The following is a 22223-nucleotide window of genomic DNA, read 5'->3' on the forward strand; positions in this document are numbered from 1 at the left end:
GGAGGGACGGAGGGAGTCGTTTACAGGGATCTGACAGACGTTCTCAGTGTTCCGAGGTTGCTGGATGCCATCAAGTCCTGCCAGGTGGAGCGGGAGGGGACGCGCGTGTCTGCATCGAGATACTTCAGCGGGAACGAGGACGGAGACCACACGGACGTGCTGACGATCACTTTAGTCGGCGACCCGAACATGGGCAAGTCGTCGGTATGAGGAGAAACGAGAAGAGGGGAGGGGATCGGTGGAGGAGGAGAAGAGGAGGAACTGTTGGGCGGCCGAGAGCAAGGGAGGGAGTGCGCTCGATAGACGGAATGAGGGAGTGGGGGATCAGAGTGCGGAGTCCCCGAGATAGCCCTCCGACCATCGTGTCCTCTTCCTCGCCTGAGATCGTCTGCTCTAGGTGATCAACAGCATCTTCGGGAAGAAGGTTGTCTCCTCCTCGTCCACGCCGGGGCACACGAAGCACTTTCAAACTCTCTTCCTGTCGCTGCTCCTGCTACCCTCCCTCTGTCTGAAGTTTCTCGAGCAGCACCAAGAGAGTTTGCTTCTGCGACTCCCCGGGAGTTGTTTGCCCGAAGCTCAAGATCCCCCGAACTTTGCAGGTGTAGTAGGGAGGAGCTGGGAAGAAGGCAGGAGGCAGGAGGCAGGAGGCAGGAGGCAGGAGGCAGGAGGCAGGAGGCAGAAGGCAGGAGGCAGGAGGCAGGAGGCAGGAGGCAGGAGGCAGGAGGCAGGAGGCAGGAGGCAGGAGGCAGGAGGCAGTAGGCAGTAGGCAGGAGGAGAGAAGTACAGTACAGGAATGGACATACAGCGGAAGACGGAAACGAGCAGGAGAGCTGACCAGTAGGCAAGGTCATCTTCGGGTCCTACAGGATCGCACAGGTCAGAGAACCTTACAGCATCATTCGATTCATCGCCGAGAAGTGTGATCCTCCTCTCTCCGAGGTGACCCTCTGGCTCTCTTACTTGCTCCTTCTCCCCTCTTCTCGTCACGTTTCTCGCTCCCTTTTCCCTTCGTCTCTACCTCCTTCCTCCTTCCTCCTTCGAGGGCTCTCGTCCCTCGTCCCTCGTCCCTCGTTCCTCGTCCCTCGTCCCTCGTCCCTCGTCCCTCGTCCCTCGTCCCTCGTCCCTCGTCCCTCGTCCCTCGTCCCTCGTCCTTCGTCCCTCGTCCCTCGTCCCTCGTCCCTCGTCCCTCGTCCCTCGTCCCTCGTCCCTCGTCCCTCGTCCCTCGTCCCTCGCTCCCTTCCTCTTAAACCATGCGCATGGCGTCATTTCTGTTCAGGTCTACGCGCTGGATGCCTACCGCGAGGATGAGGTGGAGGTGCGACGTTGTCCTCTCCTCCCCCCCTTCCCTCACCGCCCAAGCACGACCTGATGAATGACTGACAGTGGTCGCCCTTTGGCCTGTGTGAGGCTTTCGCAAGGAAGCACTCCTACTTCACTAAGGTCGAGCCCGTCTGAGCTAGCCACTCCTGCTCCTGCTCCTCCTGCTCGTCTCCTACCTTATCAAAAGCATCCTTCCTTCACGTTTACTCGCCTCGTTCTCCTCATTTTGTCTCCCTGGTGCTCTTCGTGATTTCCATAGGGTCCTTCAGGCTTCTTTCTCCGTACATCCTCATCCTCCTTCCTGTCTTGGCACCTCCCCCTCTTCCTCCTTCACTTTTTCACGCCCTCGGTCTCTTGGCAGGGGGGAAAGCCTGAAGCTCACAGAGCAGCCAACTTGCTGTTGAGGTAGGAGGGGACGGGAGATGGAGATTTTATGACTCTGATCGCACTGGCAGGAACACGCTCAATGGCCACAAGGTGACAACCCATGACATTCTTAGATTCTCCTCCTCCTCCTCCTCCTCCTCCTCCTCACTCTTTCCATTCTCGCAGATCGTCTTGAGTTTTCTGCCTCCCGGGCTGAGCGCGCAAGACTACAGGGAGATCAAGTCACAGTGCGAGGGCATGCAGTGGATGAGAAGTTTGTTGGACGGCCACCAGGGAGTGGACACCAGCAAGGGAGGAAAGGATTTTCTCAGCGAGAGCGAGAGCGAGGAGGAGGAGGAGGAGGAGGAGGGAGGGCAAGACCAGGGTGCCGAGCAGGGATCATCGAGCGATGGAGAAGGTGGCGCCTCAGAGGAGGAAGCAGACTGTGCGACTAGCAGGGGCATGTTTGCGGCCTTGGAAGTAGATGACTAGAAATCTTGCGGAGATGTACAACAGAATTCCACAACAACGATGAGCAGCTCGTGCTAGGGGCTGCTCTACTAAGTGACAGACGGGAGGAGCATGATTACTTCACGAGGGGTAGAAGTGCTCCTCATCGATGGTAGAGTAGATGTGGCCGTCCAGCGCAAGGTTCTCGATGTGGGACGAGACCTCTGCCCGGGAGACGCTCCTCCCCATCACCCGCGAGACCTGCTGCACGCAGTTGTCGATGGACAGCCCCGTCAGGTCTCCCGTCGCTCCGAAGTCGATGAACGCCTTGTGCACGGCCTCCCGCATGTCCGTCACGGGGCCTCCAGCAGGACGAGAGCTGTCCACTCTGCCAGCCCCAGCACCTCCGGGCTGGCTGGGAGATGTGAAGCCAGGGCCCATGCTGGGCTTGCCGGGGGACTGGAAGCTCGAGCTGGGGAAGCCAGTCTGCGGCTTCGAGTCGGCGAGAGGTCCTCGGGTATTGTACAGGTGGGCGTGAATGGTGTCGAAGAGATGGTAAGTGAGCTCGTTGAAGTCTGTCACAGTGCGCAGGTGGAAGGCAACCATGCTCCTCTTGCCGTTGTGCGACCTGACTTGACCCACCACCCGCACGTACGTCCCCACCACCCACTCGGCACGAGAGCGAACCATGAACTCGCTCTCATCCTGCAGGTCGAGTCAGCAGATCTCCCAGAGCCTGACAGCAACGAGGCCACCTGATCAATCCACATGATGGCGTCGATGTTGCCTGTCCCGTCCTCGAGCGAGAAGGTCACGCTTGTGCTGGTCTCTTTCACGTCCACGATGTAGGCGATGATGGTGACTTGCTTGGTGTCTCTCCCGTCAATCTTGATGTCCTCGTCCTGCGAGTCTTGCGGCGCATTCATGACTTGCTTGATCGACACGGGAAGCATTCCCTTCTCCGCACTGCGGCAACGTGTGTCACTCAAACAGGTCTGGGGAGGTACATTGAAATTACTTGCTCTTCTTTCCCGATCCGCCGCCTCCGCCTCCTGACTGAGAGGCGATGAAACCTCCTCCTCCATAGCTGCCGATATCACCGTAATCTGCAGCAGATTATCAGTCTCAACATTCAGCTCATCCTGCTGTTCAACTACATTCTTCGAGCACTTTCTTGCCCTTCTTCTTGCCTACTGATTCCTATCTGTCTATTTTAATCACTGCAACCAGTGTAGCCTCCTATTCCATGCTAAAACTGCAAACAGCTCATCCCTGTCGCTACTTTACGTCAATGCCATCTCCTGGCCAGGCTCATCTAGGCTTGATATCCAGAAGCAGGTGAAGAGCATTGGTGAGTAGAAGAAGGGGAAAGAAAAGATGTTGCAAAGACAGGCAGGTGGCGTATGAGTTACAACACTCCATGGTCCAGCCCCAACATGTCAGGTGAACCTTGACCATTTCAAAGATTCACTTGTTCGTTCTTTGGCAACTGCCTAGTTTTTCGCATGCTCTTGTTCACTTGCTTGCTGTTAGTCACTCTCCCCCTTTCCGCTTCTTGCTCAGTCTGATACCTGCTCCTGTGCTCTTCCTCCTCCTCCTCCTCCTCCTCCTCCTCCTCCTCCTCCTCCTCTCACTCACCCATCGCGCGCTGTTTGCCCTTCCCCTCCCGCCAATTCCCGCTAATATGACTTTCGACCAACAGATCCCACCCCCTACCCCTTGTTTGTTCTTGTATACCCCAGTCTATATCATTAATTTACAGTAATCATACCCCGTTATCAAATACCCCCACCCCAACTAAATAATCGTGATCCCCCCCCACCCCCCACCCTCAAGCCCGTCTCGACTAAGACAGCAATCATTTTCATAATTGGTTTTTCTCTGCCTTCTGAGCACTGAGGCGGGTTGGATGATAGGACTGATTGGAGAGAATGGGGGCCAAGCTTAGTGCGAGAGGAGGAGGAGGAGGAGGAGGAGGAGGAGGAGGAGGAGGAGGAGGTTTGAGTTGGATGCTACTATGTCTGCTCTGTTTCATGCAGACAAATGCTTGCAGCAAGAGCAGCTCAAGTCTGTGTCATAGCCTTCTGCTTGACACTCCATCAACTGGTCATCGAACACTCGCCTTCCTCGTTCCTCATGGAAGTAAACTCTGATTGAAAGCTCTGTCTTGAACTAATCACGATGGTACTGTAGGTAGCTCTCCATTGCCATTCCTGCGCGTCAATGCTCGTAGCATCACCCAACTTCGGTCTGCCGTGGTTTCCCAGAAAATCCTGAGAAGCAGGGAGCTGTGTGTACGGCGAGCAAGCACCACCACGATGTCAAGATCAAAGCACAACAAGCGGGTGGTGGTATACACCACGGGGATCGGCGTTCTTGAACAGGACAGCATGACTGGCCAGGTGAATCCCTTGAGACATACAACACGATCCTCACATTTTGAGCACCAGGAGAGATTCCAAGACAGCCTCAACGCTGCGAACATGGGCAACAATGCCACTGCCAGCGATGATTCTGATCTAGACAAGACCTTTAGATATCGGTACATCCGAGGGCTGAGACGCAGCGCAACGACCTTTGCTCACATGCTCAAGGTGTAATGTCATGTACGACGGGACCAACTACAACGGTTTTCAGCTGCAGCATTATCAGCCTTCGATCCAAGGACTTCTGGAAACTGTCTTGAGGTGGAGATGTCCTGCTTGATTGCTTCTCTCCCTCTTTCCCCTCCCCCCCCACTGCCGCCGCCCTCCATCCCTCCGTCCCTCGGTCGGTCGGTCCGTCCGTCCGTCCGTCCGTCCGTCCGTCCCTCCCTCCCTCCCTCCAACTCTCATCATTTCTGTATGTCCTTTAGCCGGAAGCTCCAGCGAAGGACTCGAGTGGTGGGGGCTGGGAGGACTGACAGCGGAGTTCACTCAAGAGGACAAGTAGAGGCGGGGTTCCTTGCGGCATTGTTGCTCATCCAGTCTCGCAGGTGGTACACTTCGACTCCTCGGAGAACATCACGGACTTGCAGAAGTTCCAGCACGGCATGAACCTGATGCTCCCGCTAGACGTGAAGATCTGCGGCCTCGAGCACGTGCAGGATGTGAGTGAGCTCGCCGTCTTGGCCATCACTGAGTCGCTCTGATCAGCTAGACTTTGTCCCGCACCTCAACGAAACCCGTAAGTGGCATGCGATCTACAGCGCGCGGAAGAAGGTAGACAGGAATCTTGCATCCCCCCTGTGAGCCTGTACCCTCAGCTGTACTCATACCGGATCTTCATCGGGAAAGTGCAAGACCCGATCACAAGGCATAGCCGACATCACGAATACAGAAATGTAGACCTTGATCTGCTGCGGGAGGTCGCAGCCATGTTCGAGGTTTTCGCTCTTGTGCGTTGTTCCTTGAGCGTGTTTGAACGGCATCGTTCAGGGGACACACGATTTCTCCGCATTCTCGAACACGAGGGGGGATAACTCGGTACTTGTTGACGTCGTGACGGTGAGTTCCTGCCTGACGCACAGCGTTTGTGTGCAGACAATGGATACAGTCAGAACCATATACAGGGTAAAGCCTTTACCCCTCCCTCCCGTCAAGTCCCGACACTAACAGGGCATCCAGGTCGGCGTTGTATTTGAGGGAGAGGGAAACGTAAGGCTCGACTTCGAGCTGGATGGGTATGGCAACGCCTCCACCGCTGCTCGCCTTGCTGATGTTGTTTGCCCAGCGCCCTATACAAGATGGTGAGAAACATCGTCGGAACGATCCTCGCCGTGGGTTCTACTCCCTTGTGGTCAAAGAGTTGAAATCTACTGGCAGGTCTCCTGCGGAAAGATGGAGAAGTCCCGAATCCCTCAGCTCCTTTCAGGAGGGTAAATTGAACAGCTGCTTGCTGTCACCTCACTAGTAGTGACTTGTGAGGCAGGGGGAACAGAGGAAACGTTCCAATGGCTGCTCCTGCTCATGGACTCTGCTTAGAAAAAGTTTTTTATGATGCTTATTGTAGTGGCTTCTGATCAGATCACGGTGACTGGCTTCCGAGCCGGGAACCCCGGTTACCGTAATATCAGTGTCGTCACGGGCAGATTCACCCGGTGACCCGCCGTGGCAGTGGAGAGTCCGAACTTCCGAGCCGAGGGACTGCCGCAGTGCCGGGAACTTGAAGTCACACACTGGCCAGGCTGGGTGGCGACCGTGACCGACCGTCTGAGTCTCAGCGCCGGGAGGGCCGGCACCGGATTCGGAACTTCGGAACTCCGAGTCGGCCGCGCCCGGCCCGCCGGTCCGCCGCACCCTGACCCGTTCGGAAGTTCCGATTGCGGCATCATCGGATTCCCGTACTACGGTAGTGGCTGAGGCGGGTCTGGGCTTGAGTAAAATTTTGCCGTTTTTCCCCCAAGCCGCTTACTTGTGGATGACCATGCCGGGGACAGCAGGAGGCGAAGAGGAGGAGGGAGAAGATGCAGCGCGCGATGGCATGTGGGGATGAACACGAGAGCTTGATCGGAGTATGCGACTCCTTGAGTCCAGACCATGATGTGAGAAGAGAGCGGTGGACAGAATAGATTGAATTGAGGAGAGCAATCGTGAGAAACTTGGGGAATAGATCGAAGGGAAAGAAGGAAAGGAAAGGAAAGAAAGAGTAGCACTAAAACATGAAAGACACACTTGTTCAGGCGCAAAGAAGTAGCGGAAAACGAGGAAGGGAAGGAGCCTGAGTACAATATAGCGAGAAACTTGCAAGGACTAGAAAGTGCAAGCTCTGGAGATGGATGGAAACTCCTTGACGTGGCCCTAAGGAATCTGGCAGCTTTCAAGGACAGGAAGGCTGCTCAAGGCAACACTAGGTTGGAGTTTAGAGGCTCTCCTTAGCGGACGCAGGTGGGAAGTGCACGAACAGGATGGTCCATGACGTCTCGACAGGATCCTTGCCGGGGGGCGATGGGGTGGACGGATTGGAAGTGTTCTGTCTGCGGCAATCGAGGGCACAGGTAACGAGACTTCGTTACACGCGCACCCGTGATCTTGACATGGATTTGCTCATAGGAAAAGCGCGAACCCAAACAAATGCTCCAGAGGAGTTGACAGGATGCTTGACTGGGGTTCGACTATGACATGTTGTGTCTGCCGCAGCCTTGAAAACAGCTTTGTGGAGAAGTGCCCACAATGTGCCGACCGATGGGCCAAACTGGAAAGAGAAAAGCAGGAGAGAATGAACACTGTATATGGGCAGACGTATCAGAACATCTAGGGACACCACAGTGCCGGGCCCCAGGACACCATCGTACGGGCAGGTACGGGGTGACGGCGGCGCCAGGCCAGAAGGAGATCCAGGAGCCGACTTGTCATGAGGGTGGCTGAGATCCGATGTCCAGTGCCCTCGCGTGAGGAAGATCAGGCGATGTGAACAAGTCAATCCGATAAGTGTCTATCGACCCACGTTTTTTTAGCGAGATGATGAAAGTGAGTCACTATCCGATGATTGGCAATCATGTGTTGCCTGAGCAGCCTCAAGTCAGACCGCCGCTTCCAATTCAAGCGGCCGCGTGACTGCCTGAGGCTCAGCGGCCGGGCTCGCACCGTCCCGGATCATGCCCGGGCAGCGGGGCCGGGCCGCGGCCCGGCCGCGCAGCGGGACAGTCCGGCGGTCGGCGGCGACACAAATACCGTACTCAGTACTCGCCGGGCCGCCCGGCGGCCGGGCCCCCGCCGTTAGCCTGTCGGTCCGATTGGGACTCCGGTGCTCACCGTCAGGCTGAGAGTCCGGCGCCGAGTCCTCAGTGAGCCTCGCCGGTGGCAGTGGACTCGAACCGTCACGGTCCGAGTCCGATCCGGTGCCACGGTGACCGCCGGCTCGCCCGGCCGGGCGGCAGCCGGCCGCGGGGCCGCGGGGCCCGGCCTGGCCCCGCCGGGCGCTGGGCCCGGCGGCACGGCGGTGACCGGGCGGCGTGCAGTCTCTGCGGCCCGGGGCGGGCCTTGGCCGGCCGGGCCGGGCTCAACTTTCAACTTGTTCACTGTAACGTCCGACTCTTGGATCCGGCGCGGCCCGGCCCGGGCCGCCGCGGCGCCCGGCGGCCCCGGCCCAGTGATCGGACGGCAAGTCACACCGCCGGGCCGTCCGGTCAGACGGAGGCTCTCAAGTTCTCAGACTGAGCATCTGACGGACTAGTCAAGTTCTTTTGAGTCGGGTTCCGATTCCGAAGAAAACTTGAAACTGCGGCGCCTGTGACACTGAGCCGCGAAGGTGAGCGCGCGGCCCGGCCTCGAAACTGTCGGACTCAGCCTGATCGGACCCGGTCCCAATGATCCTCAGTGCCCTGGCACCGTGGCACCGGGGACCGTCCGATCGTCACGACTGTGGCCCGCCGACGGAGGCTGCCCGGGCCGGGCCCGTAGCCTGATCGGCCCTGATGATACTACGGTAGTCACTGACCCCGCTTTACTCAGTTAGTAACCGGCGTGCGCGATCATCCGCTGCGGCTCGGAGGCCAGCCGCGCACTCAGGGGCCGCCGGGCCGGGCAGGCTTGAGCTTAGGCCCGTGACTCGCTGTCATCAGTGAAGATTCAGGGCCCGGCCGCGCCGCGGCACTGCACTGCACTCTGCCAGGCTGAGTCACGGTGTTGCCACTGTGACATTCGGAGGCTATCCGGGCCATCATGGCACTGATCGGATCCGATCAGAAGTCCGCGTGTCGGGCCCGGCGAGTCGCGCGCCGCCGCCGGTGGCCGCAGTGGCACACTGGCACCCGGCGGCGCCGCCGGTAGATCGGACCGGACTGGTGCCCCCCGGGCCCGGACTCGGCCCGTTGACCGGCCGTAACTTGCCAGGTTGCGTGACTGACCGGACTCGATGTATGCCGTACTCACCGGGCGGCCTCGGAGACGGTTCAACCGTCACTGTTGCGAAGGGAGCTATGCGGTGACACATGGGTCCTTCAGGGTCAGCATTTGACTGTGGTTAAACCACTCCTGGAGAGTAGTAAAATATTGGATGACCGTCAGCATCTACTAAAGTTTACAACATGACTTGCAACCTTCCGTGAGCGAGAATCGTTGCGACAGCGAAATCACGTTACCCTGCGTCGTTCACGGCACCAGTCAAGTCCTTCCGGCCTCTTCTTATTTTCGGTATTTTAGCAGAATTTGATTTTGCCATCATTCCGAGTTTTGACCCTGACAGAGTACCCCATTGAGGTCCTACGAAAGTACCGGTGCAAATTAGTTTTCATTTTACCACAAAGAACAATCAACATCACAATAATACGTTTTAACTTCGGTGAGATGATAGAGTGTACCAGACGACTCGAAAAAGATCTTTTTGGAGCATGCAAAATATGTTTTTCCGTCATGACCTTGTGACTGGATCAAATGTTTTCCAAGAATATAACTCTGCCCTCTTGAGCTTCTTCGTGGTAAAGGGCCGTTCTCCTTCTTGTCTTCTCTAAAAGTACTCTAGTGAACCAACTGGATTCTTTAATTGAGACACTATGATATTATTGACTTCGTGTCCCCATAGCGTTTTGACCCCTTCTTCTCGCTGCTGTCGTTCTCGGAGTGAGGTCGGGATGGTGAAAAAAATTCCGTAGCGACTCCTTATACCCACTTTTGCCCACCCACCCTCGGTGGATGTTGACAACTTGACCGACAACCATTGGACCCTCATTTACACTATAATAGAACCGGGTACTTTCACAGTACCCCACCCGTCAATTAATTTTAATCAGATTTCTCCCTGCAGCATATAAACCCAGTGAATCTCGCCAGTAGACATCGAGCTCCTTCAGAGGTTTCCACCCACACCTGCATTGCACCCTCTCTTGTCATAGCGGACAAGTCCCTCTTCTGCTTTCTTGATATCACTACTCCCTCCTTCTCTTCTCAGTGCTCTCGAACAAACTTCTTGCATTGCACACCTTGAGAAGCCCCACTCTTCAATTCATCGAATCACAACCATGGTCAAGGAAACCAAATTCACCTCTATGGACATTGAAGTTCAGAACGACTTCGACTCTCTCACACTCAGCGATGCGTCCCTCCCTGATGATATTTCTTCCGATGGCTCCGAGCTTTTCGGCTACGAACACGCGACTCGTTCTCGGAAGGGGAGCATGGACTCCGACGAGATCCTCCTCAACCAGGAGCTTGGATACTACATCGAAGGTCCCTGCAGGGAGAAGCAGCTGAACGCCTTGAGGCACTGCATCGAGCTGCTGAGCAGACCGGTGAAGCCAGAGATCGTATCGGCGACTGGAGGCATTCTATTACTCTGATTCGACATAGGGAGGTCTCGGAGCTTGAGTAGACCTACTTGTATCTGTATTTTGTACTACTAGTCTTTTCCATCTTATACATAACGTTTCTATCTCTTACATGCAATACACCATGAATATCTAATCTTAGTGCATGTGTACAGTCACTGGGATGCATTACTGTACTGTACGAGGTGAGGAACAGTTGCCTTCAAAACATCATGCTCGGTTGATCCGATTTTGTTTATGTTTTGGTTTCGATTGTATTCCAATCATTGTTTTATATCCACTACAGAATTCAATTGCTGTCAGTATTTCCCTTGCGATAGGGAGGTTATTCAATTTGTTTTGATAATACAAAGCATACTTGAGTTCTATGTTGCACTCCTCAACGTACCATCTACGAAGTAGATCAACGTAGCATCTACGAAGTCGGTTTCAGAATGAAAGATTGATTTTGATCCTGATCACATGTACAAAACCCAAAATAATTTGAATGCTGTTACAGAAATGCAGTGCAACAAGTTGATTTTTTGTCTGTTGCTTTGAGATTGCTCTTGCCCACTGTTGTATTCATTGTTACCTGACATGCCTTAGAATCAAAACTCTATGCACCAAAATATTCAATTTGATTGAGAGTGTCTTTAGATCATCAACACGCAATTCTCATTCAGAACAATCACAGCAACTACTATCATGACTTCACCAGATGTCAACAAGACACAGAACGGTTGGTAAGGTGCAGTAGGAATTATTTGTTCATGTGCAGCTCAGTTGCTGTTGCTATGCTGTCTTTAATTCAGAAAAAAGCAAACAAAATCCAGTCTAAATCTACAGAGTATTGATACACGTAGAAAGACAGTACGATATCGATACAGGGCTAAGATCCTCTCGTCGTGAAAATTGAACCTGTCTTCCAATGAGCACTGCCTTCCTATCCTCCCTATGCTGCATGTTTTTGTCCGATTAAAGTAATAGAATGCCTCCAGTCGCCGATACGATCTCTGGCTTCACCGGTCTGCTCAGCAGCTCGATGCAGTGCCTCAAGGCGTTCAGCTGCTTCTCCCTGCAGGGACCTTCGATGTAGTATCCAAGCTCCTGGTTGAGGAGGATCTCGTCGGAGTCCATGCTCCCCTTCCGGGATCGAGGCGCTTGTGCGTAGCCGAAAAGCTCGGAGCCATCAGTCGAGATGTCATCAGGGAGGGATCCGTCGCTGAGAGTTAGAAGATCGAAGTCGTTCTGAACTTCGATGTCCATGAAAGAGTCTTGCTTCATGTGAGGCTGATTGTCAAGATCGGTCTGAGACGACGGATCAGGGCAGGTATAAGCAGCAGGGAGGGCGAGGAGGTTTTCGTGTCCAACCACTGCTGGAGGACGTAGGATGGGAGGTCGCGTGACGGCAGAGGATTTTCAAGGAGGGCAAGAGGGCAGCCGGTTCAAGGGGTTCTTCGAGGGCAAGAGATCGCAACCATTGCAGGGATATGAATCTCAACCTCTCGGACCTCTAAGGTCTCGACCCTTCCTCTTTTCATTAGTGGCTCAATTAGAGAATTCTCATTCTTGGCCAGCAATCGAAAGTTAACCTCGAACTGAAGACGGGCCAGCCATGCTTAAGAAAAGAGGGGGTGGGGTTCCAGAATTTGACTGGGCTGACATTTGTATGGGTTATATATCGGAAAAGGAGGGGTAGGGGTACTCACAGGGTGCAGGTACGGGAAGGGGCTGGAAGGTCCCGACTTAGCAATTTATTTTTACTACACCACTCCTTTCACTTCAGCCTCATGGCCTTTGGTACGTAAGAGTCACGTTCAACTTGTAGACGTTCACTTCCTTCACCCCCACCCCCTTTAAGTCCCTCGTGTACCCCTGCTCCTCAAAGAAAGCACTTTTAGTTTGACTTTGAGTAAAAGCACTACAGGGTCCCACCGGTCATGAAGCACTCATATGGGTGGGTGGCTGTCATGGCCGAGGATGGCATGGAATGCTTTCTAAGATCATAAAAGTATTGTAAAGGAGCCCCCAGCAGGAAAGCGCACCTCTTGAATCCGGTGAGGAGGTTGAAGGGATGCGAAACCGGCTTCGGTTCTTTACCACACAAGTTGCAGCGAAGCAGAACTCATACCGACCGCCGGACTGCCCCCCTCCCCTCACAAATTATTTTAACTTAACTTGAGTACAATGAGCCGGCCCGAGGCTCGGAGCCTGGCCGGGCGGCCCGCTTCAAGGCTTGTACCGGGCCGGGCCGTACTGCCGGTACTGTCGGACCACGGTACGGTACGCCGGGTACCCCGCTCCGCACCCCGGTTCACGGTTCCGATCACGGTTTGGCCTGGAGCCGACTGGCTCTTTTGAGACCGTCCGACTGAATCATTGTGTGAAGTTGGCGAGGCCCGGCGACAGCGGCAAGTTCCAAGTTCACTGAGCCTGAGTCAACTTGAATCAATGACTTCAGCAAGCTTTCAGAAGTGCCGCACGGTGCAGCATCATGGTTGCGATGAACTTAGCCGCATCATCCATGGTTGCGATGCCAACTTCGAAATACATTCAAGTGAATGGACGAAACATCTTACGCCGCCATTCAACTCTGGCGGCAATGATTGCCAAGCAAGTTGGATTCTCACGCGGCCCGGCCAGCCGCGAGACCGGGACCACGAAACATTCCGCCGATCATCAGTTGAGTGAAGGTATCAGTTACGTTTGGGGGACAGCAGTCGGCAGGATTGGGTGACGGAATACAAGTTTGTTAGACTTGTACTAGTCCAAAGTCACGCAGATATCACATCGACCTTAGTTGTAACAAGACAGTTTTTGCTCAAGACCGAGTTTAATGCACACAAATCCAGAATTGAGGAGCACATGAGAGATAGACTGTATGCTAGCATGCCAGTGAAACCCAAGCATCCAGACATGAGAGGACTCCTTAGCAAGACGGCTAGGAAAGGCCCCTCTTCGTCCGGTCCACACGTACTACATGCCGCCTCGCAAAACACGTAAGTCGTCTTGGTTTACAGGAGAGTTTTTGTGATAGTAACTCGGCGCTATCTGACTGGCACGGCTGGCATACGTTCCATCCTCCCCCCGACTCGAGTTTCTGAAATAGTACGTTACATCGGACGTCAGAAAGTCACACAAACAAGCTTGAAGAGAATGTCAGCAGAGTTCCAAGTCAAGATACGATGATACAACGTCAAGTTCACAGTCATGCTGAGTGGGCAATAACCATTCAAGGATTGTCCATTCTGAAGAAGAATTTCATGCAGGGCTATTAGATGGGCAGTGCAGAGATAAGGGAGATGCCTGGCGAGCTGATGCAATGACGAGAGAAGGAGGATAAGATAAGAGAGTCTGAGGAGAGAACTTCGGAGTTCAGATAACAGAGAGAGAGAGAGAGAGAGCGTGCCCGCCGGCATTTGAAGACCAAAAGATAAATTTTGAACCGTAAAGAACTTGTGACCAGAGATTGCTGCCGCGAGATGGAACATCCGTTTCAAGGCATTCGAAGATTGTTGTGCAGTTGTACCTTGTTCGCCGATCCAGAAGTAGCTCCAGTTATGCATGCCACAGCCTAGCTCCATGACATGAAAACTTCCGCCAGATCTCCTGGTAGTTCCATCAAGTTGATCCTACTCAAAGATCAAGAAAAATAAGAATCGAATCAGCTTCAAGTGCGTTTCCACACGGTTAAGCAGATATTCGACCAACCAATCTGGCTGGGAAAGGCTTGTTTTTCCTATTCGAAGATCAATCAAACAAATTGAGGCTGAGATAGGCCTAAACAACTTGAAGGCTTGCGGCTAGAAAGAGAGCCTGATTGAAGAGAGGAGTCATCCGAATGTGTACAGCTTGATAGAATTTGCATGAATTTTCAACAGCCTGAACGGGAAAACAATACCAAGAAAGAAAAAACTCCAGTAAACAATTCAACTAACCAAATATAAGATCAACTTACATGATTGAGCATGTAATCGAGGCTCATAACCGACGGAATACAAGTTTGTTAGACTTGTACTAGTCCAAAGTCACGCAGATATCACATCGACCTTAGTTGTAACAAGACAGTTTTTGCTCAAGACCGAGTTTAATGCACACAAATCCAGAATTGAGGAGCACATGAGAGATAGACTGTATGCTAGCCTGGCATGTGAAACCCAAGCATCCAGACATGAGAGGACTCCTTAGCAAGACGGCTAGGAAAGGCCCCTCTTCGTCCACACGTCACTACATGCCGCCTCGCAAAACACGTAAGTCGTCTTGGTTTACAGGAGAGTTTTTGTTAACTCGGCGCTATCTGACTGGCACGGCTGGCATACGTTCGGAACTCGGAAGTTCCATCATTGGGTTCAAGTTGGGCCCACTGGTGGTTCCGAGGCGGCTCGCTGTCTTTTCTCTTCTCGCCGTTTGGCCTGTGCGACAGTGTGGCAGGGTCACTGAGTCAAGCCTCCTCGTCTCTCCTCGGATTCAGTGTCCTCGTACTGATTCAAGTTTTAACCGTTAACTTTGAGTAAACTTGAACTGAGTCAATGATTCAACCGGTCCGATCACAGCGGCGCCGGGGCCCGGCCGCCCGGCCCGGGGCTGCCAGTTAAAAGGCAACACTGTAAATTTTCCTGTATATTTGAAATTGTACAGAAGATATTTGAAATATTATCCATGTGAAGTCGCTTCAGCATATCTTGACACTTTGTTAAAAAACAATATATGTTATGTTTGTACTGAAATGTGGGAAATAAATTCATTTTAAGTTTTACTGGTACCAAAACGCCTCCAAAACGCCTCCAAAACGTTTTAAATATATATATTTGCCGCTGGTCAACCCGACATGGCTTTTCCATAGCCAGCGCCAATCAGCTCATGCCCGCGCCGTCACATCATCCTTCCCCGCCCTGATCCCCCTCGTTTCATCTCTGCCCATCGTCCTCCTCCTCTCCTCCTGCACTTGGCATCAGTGACACGAGCAAGAGGGAAAACTCGCTGCGACAGTAGTCAGATCTTGAACCTCGGAGTTGGCGGGATGTGTACTTCGTCGGAAGAGGCGAGCAGGACAAGTAGAAGGCAGCTCGACATGCCGCCGAGCTTGACTGAGAGCTCAGCTAGTGTGAGCGAAGGAGCGCAAACAACGACCAGGAGACTACTAGATACGCCGCCAGCCCTGGGCGACATGGCAGGAGAGCCCAAGGTTAACCGGTCGACGACCTTTCCTATGATGCTCCCAAGAAGAAACGGAGCCCTCGACGACATCGACTTCGTTCCTTGCGCTCAGCGGGACAGTGCAAACTCAGGTTCAACCTCCGTGATGCAGTGGGGCGTTTATTTCTTGCTGTAACTCGAGTCATACTGCAGATTCGATGGGCTCGATGGAAAGCGCGGACAGCGATGTTGGGTACAACCCATGCGAATTCGTCTACATGAGCGGGATGCTGAAGAAACAGAACCCCAACGGGATCCTGGGGACTGCCAAGGTCTTGCTCCCCGCCTTCTGTTCTGGTATCTGAACTCCCTTTCAGTTGTGGAAAAGTCGATTCTTTGAAATGGAGGACTCTTGCCTGCGATATTACATCGACGGGTCGAAAAATCAGATGCAGGGAGAGATCTTCTTCAGCAACGTGAAGTCGGTCAGTCTGAACGCAGCCAAAGGACGCCCAGGGCAGTTCGAGATCGCCACCAACGTGTTCATGAACGACGGGAAGCCAAGGATCTACGTGCTCGACGCCGGGGACGAGTCGACCGCGAATGACTGGGTTGTCGCGATTCAGAGAAATGTGATGATGTTCAAGCAGATGATCGGGATCTTCGATCGTGAGGAGTCCAGGAGGAGCGAGGGCGGGCTGGAGGGCGATGATGGGGATGCTGACTCGACGAGGAAATCGCAAGGGGGGCGGATGCGGAGAATGAAATCTCTGACGGACCCCACGAACCTGGTAAAGCGAGTGGTGTCGGGGAACAAGAAGAGGTACATCCAGGTCAGTTGCCTTCCTCATCTTCTGTTGTCCTCTCGTCTCCTCCTCCTCTCCCTTCTCTTCCCCTCCTCTCCTCTCCTCTGTTCATCTCTGTTCTCAACTTAGTCTGCTGCTGTTTGCCCCATGATTGAGCCTTGCGTCAGGATGGTTTTGATCTGGACCTTTCATACGTTACCACCAGTATCATCGCCATGGGCTATCCTTCGGAGGGGATGGAAGGAGTCTATCGCAACCCGTTCTCTGAGGTCTACAGGTTCTTCGAGACCTATCACCCGGACATGTACAAGGTGGGCCTTGCTCAACGTGATCAAACAAACGAACACATTGATTGACTCCGATAAAATGAGTTACTGACAGACAGTCTGACTGACTGACTGACTGACTGACTGACTGACTGACTGACTGACTGACTGACTGACTGACTAACTGACTGACTGACTGACTGACTGACTGACTGACGTCAACCATACCAACACTTCATTCACACCATCCTTATACCATCTCTCATCCTGATCCTGACGATTCCTTCCCCTCCTGACCTCCTGCTGCAGATCTACAACCTCTGCTCGGAGAGGAGCTATGCTCCCGCGAAGTTTCACAACCGGGTGGAATGCTATCCGTTCGACGACCACAACGCTCCTCCTTTCGAGCTCATGCGGATCATGTGCTGCAACGCCAGCGACTGGGTGGAGGCGCATCCCAAGCACGTGGTAGCCATCCACTGCAAGGCGGGGAAGGGGAGGACGGGCTGCATGGTATGCTCGCTCCTCCTCCACCTCGGCATTTGCAACACAGCAGAGGAGGCGCTGTCCTTCTATGCAGCTCAGCGGACGCTGGACGGGAAGGGAGTGACTATCAGAAGTCAGATCCGTTACGTCCACTACTTCTCCCAGAACCTCAACAAGACCCGCAGGCTGGCCGCGTACGTGCTGCAGCGAATCGTTGTGGTGTCTCCTCCCTACGCGGCGACCACGGTGACTGTGGAGGTTGAGAACAGCCCCCTGAAGAAGACCTTCACTTGCAGCGTCGACCCGATGCGCTCGCACGTGACGCTCGAGACGAACGACCTGGCGGTGGCGGGGGATGTGAAGTTCACGATCTCGTACAGGAAGCAGACGACGTTTGGAGAGAGCGAGGAGAAGCTATGCTACTTCTCTATCCATACCTCCTTCGAGTCTTGCTTCGTGTGCCTGCTCAAGAACGACCTCGATGGCGCCATCACCCGGGACAAGAAGCACGAGAAGGTCGCTTCCAACTTCACAGTCCAGCTGTTCTTCAGCAACGTGACCAAGTTCCCCGAGCACCTCAAGAAGGTACACCATCCTCTCTCCGGCATCCTCCCTCCCGAAGGAGAGGACGGAGGACTTCAAGCCGTGGTCGAGAGCACCTGCGATGGTCTCAAGATGCGAGGTGAGCTCTCAGCTGGACTCTCACGGTCTCATCCTCTGCAGGCGATCACATTGCAGGGCTGCTCAAGGCCTCGCTGCAGCTCAAGCAGGACAGCGTGAGGCACCTGCAGATGCTGAACTACCACGAGGAGGAGGAGGAGGAGGAGGAGGAGAATTCGAGCAAGTTCAGTGCTGAGCCAGCTATCTGCGAGGCTGTCATCCTCTTCGACTACGAGCCTGAGGTCGCACGCCCTCCTCCCTCTGCTCTCGCTCCCTCTTCTCTCCTCCTCCTCGCCCCTCATGTGCTTTGCAGGAACGTGAAGAGCCAGTTGATCAAAGTCTGTGCAAGTCATCCTTGTGTGTTCAATGCAACGACATTGTTGAGGTTTGCCGCATCCTGCTCCTCTGCTCTCCCTCTCTCCTCGTCCTTCCGAATCGTCCCCATCCCCCCCGGGCTGCATTCCTGCAATCACATTCTCCTATCCTCCTCTACGCTCACATCTCTCTCCTCTCCTTCAGATCCTCGTCAAGGATCGCGGGTGGTGGCTGGGCAGGAAGAAAGTAAGTTTTGCGTGCCGATTGACACTCTGCTCCTCTGCTCTTCCATGACTCTCCGACAGGGCAAGATTGGCTGGCTCCCCCAGCGCTTCTGCGCGGAGATTGTCGACACAGCAAACTAGAAGACTTTGTTAACAGCTGCAAGTTTTTCCGTATCGTCATCATTCCTTTAGATGTTGGCTTGTTCATAATGACGACGACGACGACGACGACGACGATCATGATGATGACGGTGCAGCCTCGGTTTGCACTGACGCGCATGCGCAATCATAGCGAGCAGCTAGAGAGCTTGTTGTTGCTCGAGCTTGCTGTAAACGCAAAGAGCGACTCCAAGGACAACCACGAGGGCCCCGACTAGAGTGATCGCGTTCGCCTGTAGCGATCAAGACTTATAAATATGAATAACAGCTCCTCGCACTTGCAATCGCGTATTACACACCTTCTCCTCCCCCAGCAACACTCCCGTCAGCTGCAGCACGCTTGCTTCAGACCTCCTCCTCCCCCGCCGCTGCTCGCACTTACCCATGTCCACATGAAGGTCAGGCTGTTGGCTATCGGAACCGCCATGGAAACATCTGCCATGCTCGCGTCAGTGGCAGACCAGGAGGCAGCGCTGGCACCTGCGGACCCCAACGTCAGGTAGTAGAGGAGGGACCCGCACTGGTTGAGCAGGAAGGGGATCAGCCATGCCGGACGCGTGATGAGGAAGATGAGCTCCTGCGAGAAGGTGATGGTGAGCAGAGAGGGGAGGAGGAGGGAGGGAGGGAGCCAGGGCAGGATGGAGAGAGAGAAAGAGAAGGGAGAAGGGAGAAGGGAGAAGGGAAGGGAGAGCGAGGGGAGAGAGGAGCAGGGGGGGAGGGAAGCAGGAGGGGAGCTGAATGGGGGAGGGGAGGGAGAGAGAAGTAATACGTTCAGCGACTGTCGCCATGCTGTCTTATGCTTCGGGATGTCTTGGATGCCTTGGCTGCCTCTCTTGAGCAGGGGATTCGTGCAGCCCCAGACGGCTCCGACCTTGTCATGGTGTCATGCGGAACAAGGAGAATGAAGACTCACAAGTATAAAGGACAGCGCTTGTTGAACAGTGAGCATCGACGCCAACGACAAGAGCCTCTCTGTTTACCTCTCCTCTCCTCTCCTTCCTCTCCTCTCCTCTCCTCTCCTCTCCTCTCCTCTCCTCTCCTCTCCTCTCCTCTCCTCTCCTCTCCTCCCCCCCCTTCACAACTCCCGTCTTTTCCGTCCCTGCCTCAGTAGTTATTAAAAGGGGCGGAAGCAGATCCTAGTTCCGCCCCCTCCTCCCACGTTTCTGTATCCCTGAAACAGGCAGGAAACAGGGCTTCCTCCTCCGATCTCCTCTCCTCTCCTCTCCTCTCCTCTCCTCTCCTCTCCTCTCCTCTCCTCTCCTCTCCTCTCTGCTCTCTACTTCCCTCTCCCCTCTACTTCACCATACCCAGCATGGCTGACGGGCCTGGAAGTTTACTGTACAGGAGTAGCATCTACATATCTACAAGCAGGAGGAGTGGAAGCGAGAGATGAAGCAAGCCTGCACCTCCGCCTTGCCCGCGTGCCTGCATGCTCGTCAGTCCTCACGTCGCCATGAGCATCTCCCTCCACCTCTCGACGTCCGTGTACTGCACGTCGACGACGACCTCGCCGGCCTTGAGGAGTGGGAGAGCATGACAGGTCTGGCGGCAGCGTGAGGCAGAGGAAGGGAGGGGAGAAGGGAGGGAGGGAGAGCGCTGACCTGAGGGTAGTCGAGGGAGGGACACGATAGCGAGTTCTTGATGAGGAGCGTATTGACGGCCTTGACGTTGCAGTTGATGAAGTCGTCCCACGATGTTCCCATGACGCTGATGGCGTCCTCTAGCGCTTGATCGGCAACTGACAGGAAGTGAGCGAGAGGAAGGAGGAAGAGCGGGAGAAAGGAGGAGCAGGAGCAGCAAGGCAGGGGAGGAGGTAGCGCAGGAGGTTATTACCGATTGTGAACGTCTTGCCGAAGTTGAGAACTTGACCCGTCTGAACGCCACCTGGCACGATCGAACGATGAGGGAAGGATGGGGGATAGGGGGAGGAGGAAGAGATACAGGATGGTGGGGGAGGATGAGGAGGAGATGGCAGGGAAATGGAAGAAAGGGTAGCAGGGAAGGAGGGAAGGAGAGAGAGGAGAAGCGGGGATAGAAGGGAAGGAGAAGGGAGAGAGAGGAGGGGCATTAAGACGAAAGAGCAGCGAGTCAACCTGTAGAGTTCAGCTTGTTGTTGAGCACAAACAAGGTTCGCCATGGAACGTGAAATCGAGCGCCTGCCTTGCAAGTCAACCCGACGGCCGCGACCTCCCCTGCCACGTCACCGAGGCTCCTCAGGCCTTCACCAGCCCCCACTTGGAGGGAGCAGGGAGGGACGAAGATGGTGAAGCAGCGGCGAGTCTCTGTGAGCTGCTGTCGGAAGAAAGGATAGGATGGGTTCCTCCGTTCCCCTCTCAGCACAAGGCACATGGGCAGGACCTGCTCTCGCTCGTCACTCCCTCCTCCCTCCCTCTGGCCCGCTGCATCCTGCTCCTGTTCCTCCCCCTGCTCCTCCCCCTGCCCGTGCCCCTGCCCCTCTGCTGTCTTGATCGCCACTTCCTCCTCTCATCACCTTCCCAGCGTCTCGCAGGAGCGGCTGCCAAGTGACGTTGAGCTCGACCTGGTTGCCTCCTCCTCGTCCCTGACCGACAACGCCCGTCGGGAGGGAGCTGAGCAGAACGTGAGGGGCGAGGAAGAGGAGGAGGGGGAAGGCCCACGGACAAGGAGGAGGACCAGGAGGTTTGAGAGAGAAGGAGGGAGAGGGAAGGAAGACAAGGAGGGGAGGATGAAAGTAGAGAGGAGAAGGGAGGGAGGAGGGAAGTAGAGGGAGGAGGCGAGGAGGAGAGAAGAACGGGACGAGGGGAGGACCTCAAGTTGTTGTTGACTTCAAGGAGGAAGAAGATCAAGTCCGTCGGGTTTTCATCAGCAGCCTGTCGTCTCACATCAGCTCCTCTCCCCATCATCCTCCATGCAGCTCACCGCAGCCGCCATGCGCAGCTCCCCCCCGAAGTAGACGACGATGCCTTCCCCTCCTCCCAACGGCAGAGGAGACAGCGAGGTCGCTGCCTGCTGCCCGACAGATCCGCTCGTGAGTGCGACGTTGACGCTGGGGTCTCTGTCGATAGGGATGGTGGAGGAGGAGAGCTGGAGGAGGAAGTCAGAGAGAGACAAGAAGGGAGTGAGGAGCAGGACGAGTCGGACGAGCAAGATGATGAGCGGGAGAATGATGATGATGATGATGATGAGGAGGAGGAGGAGGTGGTGGTGGTGGTGGTGGTGATGATGATGGTAGAGAGGAGGAGGAGGAAAGGGTAGCATTCCGGAAGTGAGCGGGCGAAACGGTGATGAAGCAGGAGCAGGAGCAGGAGCAGGAGCAGGAGCAGGAAGCTGCAAGCACCTTGGCCCCGTGGAGGAGGGCACTTCGTTGTCCCGTCACCTCATCTCTTATGTAGGTCAAACTCTCTATGCATGCGTGATCCTCCAGCGCGTTGTTGAAGTTCCAGTATCCGATCAAGCCCTGACATGTCCTGTCACAAATATAATCTCCCTCTTCCTGCTCCTGCTCCTTCTCCTGCTTCTCCTCCTGCTGCTCCTTCCCCTGCCCCTGCCCCTCCTGCACCACTCACAGTTCCTCCTGTCCTTGATCCTTCAACTCCTCTCCTCTCTCCCTCTCCTCCAGCTGCTGCACGTCTGACAACCTTCGCACTGCTGACAGCGACGGTATCGAAGAGGGAGGTGGACAAGACGAGAGGGTCACGTGCGAGGCTCCAGAGTCTGACCTCATCCATGTTACCTGCAGGGAAGTTGAGGGACGAGACAGGAAGGAGGAGGAGGAGGAGGAGGAGGAGGAGGAGGAGGAGGAGGAGGAGGAGGAGGAGGAGGAGGAGGAGGA

At 54.8% G+C, this 22223-nt stretch overlaps 9 protein-coding genes across 9 annotated transcripts in view; 5 read left to right on the forward strand and 4 right to left on the reverse strand.

The window, feature by feature from the left end:
• Positions 1-183: 183 nt before the first annotated feature.
• GUITHDRAFT_61514 (hypothetical protein) lies at positions 184-918 on the forward strand (the record flags this gene model as incomplete). The annotated part of the gene is made up of 4 exons (XM_005826921.1): positions 184-204; positions 398-480; positions 527-599; positions 847-918. Coding segments are annotated over 4 exons (249 nt in total), but the record flags the coding sequence as incomplete, so codon positions are not given.
• A 1359-nt stretch (positions 919-2277) lies between these two features.
• Positions 2278-3801, reverse strand: RPA2 (replication protein A2, 32kDa; the record flags this gene model as incomplete). The annotated part of the gene is made up of 4 exons (XM_005826922.1): positions 3775-3801; positions 3155-3242; positions 2892-3102; positions 2278-2841 (listed from the first exon to the last, which is right to left on the reverse strand). Exons 1-4 carry the CDS (start codon positions 3776-3778, stop codon positions 2278-2280), a joined length of 867 nt encoding a protein of 288 aa, XP_005826979.1. The 5' UTR covers positions 3779-3801.
• Positions 3802-4526: 725 nt separating this feature from the next.
• Positions 4527-6098, forward strand: GUITHDRAFT_113994 (hypothetical protein; the record flags this gene model as incomplete). The annotated part of the gene is made up of 12 exons (XM_005826923.1): positions 4527-4538; positions 4587-4678; positions 4731-4823; positions 4991-5063; positions 5111-5224; positions 5271-5336; positions 5381-5500; positions 5553-5600; positions 5658-5687; positions 5742-5797; positions 5848-5897; positions 6046-6098. 12 exons carry the CDS (start codon positions 4527-4529, stop codon positions 6096-6098), a joined length of 807 nt encoding a protein of 268 aa, XP_005826980.1.
• Positions 6099-6916: 818 nt separating this feature from the next.
• Positions 6917-7598, forward strand: GUITHDRAFT_154280 (hypothetical protein). Its single transcript, XM_005826924.1, has 3 exons — positions 6917-7001; positions 7044-7111; positions 7167-7598. The coding sequence occupies exons 2-3, from the start codon at positions 7062-7064 to the stop codon at positions 7369-7371; spliced, it is 255 nt and encodes an 84-aa protein (XP_005826981.1). The 5' UTR covers positions 6917-7001; positions 7044-7061; the 3' UTR covers positions 7372-7598.
• A 2315-nt stretch (positions 7599-9913) lies between these two features.
• On the forward strand, positions 9914-10744 carry GUITHDRAFT_154281 (hypothetical protein). Its single transcript, XM_005826925.1, has one exon. It carries the CDS (start codon positions 10073-10075, stop codon positions 10388-10390), a length of 318 nt encoding a protein of 105 aa, XP_005826982.1. The 5' UTR covers positions 9914-10072; the 3' UTR covers positions 10391-10744.
• A 591-nt stretch (positions 10745-11335) lies between these two features.
• GUITHDRAFT_143153 (hypothetical protein) lies at positions 11336-11644 on the reverse strand (the record flags this gene model as incomplete). Its single annotated transcript, XM_005826926.1, has 1 exon — positions 11336-11644. The coding sequence occupies one exon, from the start codon at positions 11642-11644 to the stop codon at positions 11336-11338; it is 309 nt and encodes a 102-aa protein (XP_005826983.1).
• Positions 11645-16257: 4613 nt separating this feature from the next.
• On the forward strand, positions 16258-17192 carry GUITHDRAFT_75928 (hypothetical protein; the record flags this gene model as incomplete). The annotated part of the gene is made up of 3 exons (XM_005826927.1): positions 16258-16329; positions 16470-16613; positions 16878-17192. Coding segments are annotated over 3 exons (531 nt in total), but the record flags the coding sequence as incomplete, so codon positions are not given.
• A 1193-nt stretch (positions 17193-18385) lies between these two features.
• Positions 18386-19402, reverse strand: GUITHDRAFT_154282 (hypothetical protein). The gene is made up of 6 exons (XM_005826928.1): positions 19326-19402; positions 19182-19283; positions 18893-18989; positions 18795-18847; positions 18712-18741; positions 18386-18645 (listed from the first exon to the last, which is right to left on the reverse strand). Exons 1-6 carry the CDS (start codon positions 19359-19361, stop codon positions 18553-18555), a joined length of 411 nt encoding a protein of 136 aa, XP_005826985.1. The 5' UTR covers positions 19362-19402; the 3' UTR covers positions 18386-18552.
• Positions 19403-19773: 371 nt separating this feature from the next.
• GUITHDRAFT_113999 (hypothetical protein) overlaps positions 19774-22223 on the reverse strand; it is a gene marked incomplete at both ends in the record, with an annotated part of 12426 nt that continues 9976 nt past the window's right edge. Inside the window, 11 exons of the mRNA XM_005826929.1 lie at positions 19774-19837; positions 19884-19954; positions 20014-20150; positions 20246-20296; positions 20506-20568; positions 20617-20770; positions 20904-21000; positions 21200-21261; positions 21311-21475; positions 21729-21848; positions 22030-22124. Coding sequence (XP_005826986.1) covers positions 19774-19837; positions 19884-19954; positions 20014-20150; positions 20246-20296; positions 20506-20568; positions 20617-20770; positions 20904-21000; positions 21200-21261; positions 21311-21475; positions 21729-21848; positions 22030-22124 — 1079 coding nt within the window. The remainder of the gene's footprint in view (positions 19838-19883; positions 19955-20013; positions 20151-20245; positions 20297-20505; positions 20569-20616; positions 20771-20903; positions 21001-21199; positions 21262-21310; positions 21476-21728; positions 21849-22029; positions 22125-22223) is intronic.

The sequence above is a fragment of the Guillardia theta genome (genome assembly GCF_000315625.1).
Source record: "Guillardia theta CCMP2712 unplaced genomic scaffold GUITHscaffold_71, whole genome shotgun sequence".
Classification (NCBI taxonomy): domain Eukaryota; class Cryptophyceae; order Pyrenomonadales; family Geminigeraceae; genus Guillardia; species Guillardia theta.